This window comes from Aptenodytes forsteri, unplaced genomic scaffold, assembly GCF_000699145.1.
Source record: "Aptenodytes forsteri isolate BGI_AS27 unplaced genomic scaffold, ASM69914v1 Scaffold82, whole genome shotgun sequence".
In the NCBI taxonomy this organism is placed as follows: domain Eukaryota; kingdom Metazoa; phylum Chordata; class Aves; order Sphenisciformes; family Spheniscidae; genus Aptenodytes; species Aptenodytes forsteri.
In genome coordinates this window covers 3,945,712-3,953,658 of record NW_008795490.1, presented here as the reverse complement: position 1 = coordinate 3,953,658, position 7,947 = coordinate 3,945,712, and the positions used below count along the sequence as shown (strand labels likewise).

The 7,947-nt window shown below is 41.2% G+C and overlaps 1 protein-coding gene across 1 annotated transcript in view; it reads left to right on the top strand.

Moving 5' to 3' along the window:
- CNKSR3 (CNKSR family member 3) overlaps window positions 1–7,947 on the top strand; it is a 62,319-nt gene that overhangs the window by 47,700 nt on the left and 6,672 nt on the right. Inside the window, exons 8-11 of the mRNA XM_019472626.1 lie at window positions 261–320; window positions 3,167–3,235; window positions 3,984–4,130; window positions 5,899–6,023. Of these exons, the coding sequence (XP_019328171.1) occupies window positions 261–320; window positions 3,167–3,235; window positions 3,984–4,130; window positions 5,899–6,023 (401 nt within the window). The remainder of the gene's footprint in view (window positions 1–260; window positions 321–3,166; window positions 3,236–3,983; window positions 4,131–5,898; window positions 6,024–7,947) is intronic.

Sequence of the window (7,947 nt, the reverse complement as noted above, 5' to 3'; positions counted from 1 at the left end):
ACCAGACAGTGTTTCTAAATTTTGTTCCATATATTATGTTTTTAAGTCATTATAAATATTATAATTAATTACAGTAAAAGTGATCTGTGAAGAGGTTTAGAATGGTGTAATATTAGACCACACACTGTTCTAGGGAAAATGTGTGAATTGTTAGGTGTTTTTAATAATGTTTTGAGTCTGTTGCCAACAGTTGTTTTATCAGATAAGTTATGCGGGTTTTTTGCCTTTAAACTTGTTTTTCATTTTCTACTTACACTTAGGGAATGTACATCAAATCAACTTATGATGGATTACATGTAATTACTGGAACTACAGAAAATGTAAGTGAAGTAAATGTAGATTAACTCAGGCTATCTGACAGTAGCTTTGATTGAGTTAGTTCGACTTTTTTTACTACTTTTTCCTGTTTTACATGGTACTTTCATGATATTACTGCTTTAAATACTGTGTGATGCATCATTTGTTTATCCACAATTTGTAAATATTTTGTGTCTGCATGTTTCTCTGTCAGTCTAATTAAACCAGTTTCTGCAAGTACATGAGTTAGTTCAAACACTTGGCATTAAAATAATTGCTTTAATAAGTTACTGTATCTGCTGTTCTGAGCGCTTATGGTATCTTGCTTAACAAAGTCTTGAATGTATTTGCTCTCCCCTGGCAAAGGCAATCTCACCTAATGGGAATATTTAGGTGTTAGTGTGCTAAATTCAATAATGAGTAATGAAATCAATGAGCTGTGCAGTGACAAAATTATCTTGCAGAGTAAAAAGACTACAAAAAAGTAAGACTTTAAGAGCGGCCTTCTGGAAGGAAACAGTTGGCATGATAGGCAACTGTATTTTTTGCTGCAGATGGTTGCTTGTTTTATTCTCACACTGCGAGTTCTCTGTAGCTGAGACTTTATTAAAGGCTTCTGGGCAGTCATTGCAGTGGACCTCTGGCCAGCAGCTGAGGCTGGCAGGTGATGCTGTGGTGTTGTCAGACATGCCGCTCTACAGGAGCAGTGGCTGAAAGAAAAAAAGAGCAGAGGAACTTGCCTTTTGCAGCGATGCCTTTTTTTTTTTGTGAATAGGAAAGAACCAGTGGTTCTAGTTGTACCGCTGCCAAGTCCAGGGGCCAGGGAGGAGTGGGTGGAAATCTGTGCTTGCAGTTCAGAGTTTAAACTGAAAGCTTTTATAGCTTTTATGCTATTGCCCTGGCATAACTCTGTATAGGATCTGCAACAGAGACCAAGTCCACTTTGACAGCAATTTCAGCATTGATAAATGTGAAAGAATGTAATGTTGACTGCTGACAAGCTGCCTGTGCATATAGATCTCATTTTGGAGGCCAGGAGTGGGGCTGTATTGCTTCTATAGCTTTAAGTGTTGACCTAAACATCTGCTTTTTTATGAACACTGGTTCTTCCTTTGGGGAAGCTCTTTCCTTTGGAGCAACAAAACTTGACAAGTGACTGAGAGACCTGCAAACAATTAATGTCTTTCTGGTGGCATGGGATCATTTAGATGACCCAGGCTGGGTCTTTGCTCAATTGTCTTGCTAGGTTTGGAATGGTATTTTAGTAGCTATCCCCAGAAGCCAGTGTGTTGGAACACAGTGGAATTGCACCCCAAAATTAACAGTAATGTACATTGGAAGGACTGGGGAAGTCCATGCATTTGATACCAGTCAGCCAAGAGGATTCCTGAGTTGTGCCGTCCGACTTGTGACTTCCTGCATCATGTTGGCCTAGATCTAAACTTTGCTCTTTCCTCCGTTCTCACAATGTGATCGCAGTGTCTGCTGTGCTAGCTGGCACTTGTTGTAGGAGTCCTCTGTGCAAGGGTCCCCCACCCTCCCTGAGACGGGCTGTTGATCGCCCAAAGGACAGCTTGAAATGAGCTTTGTTTTTCACAAACTTGACTTTGGCCCAGCATTTTTTCATGATCTTGGTTGACTCATATATATGCAGCCTTCCACGGAGGCATTTCCTCTCAGAGGAAGTGAGAAGACAATGAAGAAATGGGGTTACTCATGATAGCTGGAGCCTCCCACAAATTCCCCCATGTTTTTTTCCCTTGTTGCACTGTTTACTCCTACAATTCCTCCAAATAGAGCTCAAGTAACTTTTCTGAAGGTGCGACCTGTTTACTCCTACAATTCCTCCAAATAGAAAAGTTACTTGAGCTCTGAAGGTGCGATGATGAGGAGAAGGGAGTCCTTAATCCAAGTGCTTAGTTCTGGAGTCACTAGGAAGAGCTGGCCTGCTGCCAGGTGGTTACTCATGGGGTGGGGGGAATGGGAGGAGAAGTTGTCCCGTGACTGGGGTGCAATATACCAAGGTAGTATGCCTGTGCACTTTGGGTGTTGTCAAGGCTGGTCAGAGTTGGTGTGTTATAGCAGTGAGACTGTTTTTAATAACTGCAGCGATAGCTGGTGCATGGCACCAGCCATAGATAAATCTAAATAAATATTGACACATTTAGCTGTTCCTCGCTAATTGTTCCCCAGAGCTTGGTTTTTGTTCCAAGAAAATTGTATTTTAAGGTGTATTAATATTAGATAGGTATTCGAAAAATGCCTGTCTACGCACACTTCATGTGTACAAGCATATATTTTTATCTGTTGACCTTGATGATGCAGGCAGGTAATTTCACGTTGAAGTTGGTAGCTCTTATTTATATTAGGAAACAAAAAGGGAAAAGTGCAATGGATCTGTTTTGTGGGTTGAAGGGTTTTTGGTCCTCTGTTCTGTACATCCAAAATCTTAGAGTATTTTTTTTAAAATCAGTGTGCATTTATCTGAAAGCTAAATTTAAGGTTGTTGCTGTGTTAGGACAGAAGTCTTCTCTTCAGTCCTCTGCCACTGCTGTCTGAAACTACAGTACAAACTGGAGGCAAAATGACAGTGGAGACTGTCCCATGACTTAAGTACAATTTGGCCTCTGACATATGTAGGCTATGCCTTTTCCCTTTCCCTGTAGTTCCCCCGGTATAAAAAATAAATCATGAGTTGAATTTGTTTGCATTTCTCAAGTCATCAACAGATGTAATGTGTGATCTAGCTGTGCAAAAATTTTCAGCAATGCTCTTCATTAGATACAGCCTTTGACTTAGCTTGGTGGGGGTTGTTATGGGAGGGAAGAAAACCTGCTGAAGCACATGCCTCTTGTTTTCCTCTTTGTAGTCCCCTGCTGATCGATCTCAGAAGATTCATGCTGGTGATGAAGTGATCCAGGTTAATCGGCAAACTGTGGTTAGTAACAAACAGCCTGAGCAACCTTCCTTTATGCTTGCTCTGCAAAGCTTGTTCCCCACAGGTTCTGAATGGATGGAGTCAGGAGGCGGTTCTGGTGTTTTCCTATTGAAATCTTTGAGGCTTTTTAACATTTTGTTTTTCAAGACAAATTTTATTCTTTGCGATATTTTGATAAAATAAATATGCGATATTTCATGTTTAAATGCTGTATGCATCACATTAAAATACTTCATGTTGTATTTATGGCCTGTTTTAAAATGCATTGTTACAATCTACTGAAATGCAGATAAAAACAGCTTTAAAAAAACCCCACCCAAGTATTTGTCAAATCATTTGCATCTGGGAACTTAGATAAAATGATTACATTTGGGCTTAGCACAGGTAAGCAATGTCTTTCAATGTCAGAAAGAAACATTGACAAAAATAGTTCACTGTGAATCCCTGTGTTACTCAATTTGAGCACATCCATGCATCCTTCTAGGACTGGAGCTGAGGTAGAAAGAACATTGCTTGATATCTCAGTGTTGTGTTTACAGCTTAAGTAGAGATCTTTCTTTGAAACAAAGAATAAACTTCAAAAAAAGGAGCTCTCCAATTTTTTTCTTCATTCTGGCTTTTTTTGGATCTCTTCTCTCTTGAGGTTCATGTTAAAACAGACAGTTTGACATGGGGGACTTGGGTTTTTCTTATTTGTTCACTTTCAAAAAAGCAATACTAAATAAAAGATGTCTTTATTCTCTTCCAGGTTGGATGGCAACTAAAAAATCTGGTGGCAAAATTGCGAGAGAATCCTGCTGGAGTTAGGCTGCTGCTTAAGAAACGTCCTACCGGCTCTTTCTATTTCACTCCTGCTCCACTAAAGAATCTGCGCTGGAAACCACCCTTGGTGCAGGTGAGAGGCTGCCAGCTCAACTGTAATGTTGGGATGGGAATGCCTTGGTTGCAACTTGAAAAAGAGAAGTACCAGAAATGCTCCCAGGTACTTATGGTTAAGTATAGGTCAAGGAAGGTTAGGTGAAATGCTGTCCTCTGGTTCCTAGATAAAAGGGAAAATGTTCTTGCCTTTTTTTTCTTTTTTTTTTTAAACCCAGATAGCGCGCTCTTGATACACAAAGGGACTAGGTGTGTTGAACATTTTAATCAGTCTGTGTGCCACTGGGAGAACTTATCTGAGGCAAAACTGCTGAAACCGCTGATATGTATGGAATTCATCAGCACGGAGTAATAAATGCTTCCTCTATTTAGCGGAGTAGTACGTTTTTGCTGAAATAACTTAGATTATTCCATATATTTGTCATCTTTTTAGTCTGGTGAAGGGTGGGAAAGAGTGAGTGTTTTTTCAAGAAGGTATTTAAACTACTTGTTTAAATAAGATTTGGTTGTTGGGCAATTCACAGATTGGGTAATGAGCAGACAGAGAAAGTGATGTTACTAACTCTTAAATAACCATGTTGAGGAATGGCTTGTTGTATTAGGAAGCTTAGGGCTTAATGCTTGCAGGAGGAAATAACCTAACTGAATCTAAACTGATTACCTGAAATAAAGAAAAACAGGTAGAGTTCCCATTCCTAGTCCTGTTCTGACACAGATCTCCTTACAGCTGTGAGGATAATTTAGCACCCTGTGAACTACCGGTGGCTATCGCAAGTCTTGATGCAGACAGATTTCTCTCAAACTGGGTAGAAGATGCGCACTTGACTCCTTTCTCATCCTTCCCTTCACCACTGTCTGTGTCTTGTTTTTGTGGCATCGTGCCATTTAATCAGAGCCAAAGGAAAAAAACCACCACCCTGTGAGTTTTCCAGGGTTACCCAAAGCAAGGACTGGTGTGAAGAGCTGAGGTGGGCTGGGATATAGGCTGTGCCAAGCAGCATTTCCTTGGGGGAATGACTGATTGGAGAAGCCTGTTGACAGTTCTGGGCTCCAACATACCAACCGGCAAAAGGCAGATGCTTGTGCAGGGGTGCCATTAACTGAGTGGCCAGAGTGAAAGCCTGGGCAGGCCCTTGACAAAAAGGGGAGAGTGCAGTCCTCTTGCCTGACAAAGGTGAAAGGGTCCTTCAAGCCTTTACTCTCCTAGAGGCAGACAGGAGCCTGGCAAGATGCTAGGGACATAGAAGTGACCCACAAAGAGCAAAAAGGCAAACTTGCTCAGATGAGCAATACCAAATGTATTTTTCCTTTGCTTCCCTTACCCTAGTTATATCCCTTGATGCAATTTGTAGTGAACTTTACCATATTCCTTCCCACGCCCCAGGCATTGGACTGTATGGAATAAGGGTAGTGTGAGCTGGCTTTGTAAGTGTTGCAGATCATATCTGTATCTAACAAATTGCATTCTTTTAATGGATCTAAAAATAGAATAAGGGGGTTTGAGTCTGTTGCTTTTTCTGTCTATGGAATTTGCAGGAAAAATAGAACTGGAAAGAGCAAAATATTCTTGAGCAATGCAATACCTGAGATAGGATTTCTGTAGGAGGGACTGCAAAGCTAGCCAAAACTGGGGGTGGAGGAAAATGTAAATGCTAAGAGTTTTTAATGTGTTTAAGCATAGAAATAGTAGTTCACTAGGGGATGAAATGATACTATTGATTATTGAATTATCTTTTTGTGAATGATAAATCAATGCTCAGATGTTTGATAGCTGTCTAACATTTCAGACCAGTCCTCCACCAACTTCAACCCAGTCACCAGAAAGCACCATGGATACCTCGCTGAAAAAAGAGAAGCCAGCCATTTTGGATCTGTACATACCACCTCCACCAGCTGTTCCATATTCTCCTCGGTATGCAAATAAACATGCACTGCTGAACAAAAAACTTTTATTACACTTGTTTCTGAGCTGGCTTGCTGTTAGAGCTCTGTGTACATCAGCTTGAGGAAACTGCAGGTCTCGCAGACTTTCTTTTAGTTGCTTAAATGTATAGGATTGCTTATGCTTAAATGCATAAACTACCGGGTTCGTAGTAGGTTTTATTATTAGAAGATTGTGTGCCACATAGATCAGAGTTGTTCCCAAAACATGAATGGATGTCATCCCTGGTTTTGTTGTGGGGTTATGTTTTTGATTTTGTTAAATCCGACTGCACATAGACATGACAAGTCATTTTTTGTCTGTAACTTTTTTCACTTTTTTTAGTAAGTTAAGTAACTGTTGTGGAAGTTAGGATAGAAAAGAATTTGTTTTAAATTGTTAAACTTGCAAGTTGTATAAAACAGGAATGTTCCCACTGAGGGCAAGGGAGAGTCAATTCATTCAACTTTATTTTTTATCCTGTGGTGTACGCTATAAAAATGCAGACCTGTGTACACAAAAGGCGGGTGGGGTGGGTGTATGGTATGGCTAGCTTTTGTTTGTTCTCAAGTCCATATTGACTCATGCCAGAACCCTGCCAGCTGACCTGGGAAGGTGATGGACAAAAGATTTTTCAGGCAAGGCATGCTTCCTGGCCTGCCCTGACACTTTAGGTTATATGTAGATAGCCTGGCACAGAAACTCTGACCTTTTGCTGCAGGGCTCATGGGAGGAGAGCTTGCCTCCTGTCATGTAAGGCATGATACAGAGACAGAGGTTGTATTACTGCAGTCTTTGGGGCAGTACTGGGGCCGGGGGAGAGGGTTTCTTCAAGGTAGGGTCTCTTTACTGAAATTGGACCCACCTTGACCTGCTTTCTCCCTGTTTTTCATGTTTATGCGTGCTCAGTTCTTTTTAAAAAAAAAAAAAATAATCAAGTCTCCTCACATAAAAACAAGCATATAGATTTAGCAGCTGAGTTTAGAATGCCTTGGTCTTTCCTTTAAATAGTTACATTTCAAGCACATTGGTGAATTATGCGCATGTGCTCAATTTGTTTATCCTTCCTAAAGAGTCACAAAAATATATGTAGCTTCAGATGCCTTTAGACCTGAATCCCTGTTGACGAGGAATGAAGTAGCAATGTGAGCTGTAAAACTTGTCCTGGATGATGTGTGGAAAGGGGAAGGCTTCTTGACTTTGACTTTTAAAGAAAGGAAATGTGAGAAGCTGTGGCAGCCAGGAAGAGGAGAAAGGGCAGTTCTTTCACCTTCTGTTTGGCTATTTATTTTCACGTCTGCGTGTCTTGTTCTTCTCTTGAAACTGTGGTGCATTTGTCTGGGCGTTTCTTTTTTTCCCCTCATCATCCTGTTCTCTTCCCTTCCTGGCACGGATCTTCTCTGGTCCACACTGGGGAGGCAGAGAGCATTGGCTGGTTTCCCTCCCCATGGTACAGTCTCCACATGGTGGTGTTGTAGGAGAGCTCTCCGGTTGCAGCGTAACACTTCTGGTTGTGGTGTAACACTTCTGTGCAATTCTCAGTCCCTGAACCTCCATAAATAGCTCCCTCCCATTCACTGAGCTCTAGCATTGTTCTTGATGGAGAGCTCGAAAAAGTGGTATGTGCTGGCCAGAGGGCTGTTGTGAATACTGGGGTATGTTTGTGCTTAGACAGTCAGCTGTGTATTTTTATGCCTGACTTGGCTGATGATTGCTTCAGGCAATAAGATTGTAGCATGTACTGGGAAGGGGGGAAAAAAACCCAGGCAAATCTTAATTTGGAGGGTAGCTTTTCTTAGAATCATAGAATCATAGAATAGTTTGGGTTGGAAGGGACCTCTAAAGGTCATCTAGTCCAGCCCCCCTGCTGTGGGCAGGGACATCTTCAACTAAATCAGGTTGCTCAGAGCCCCGG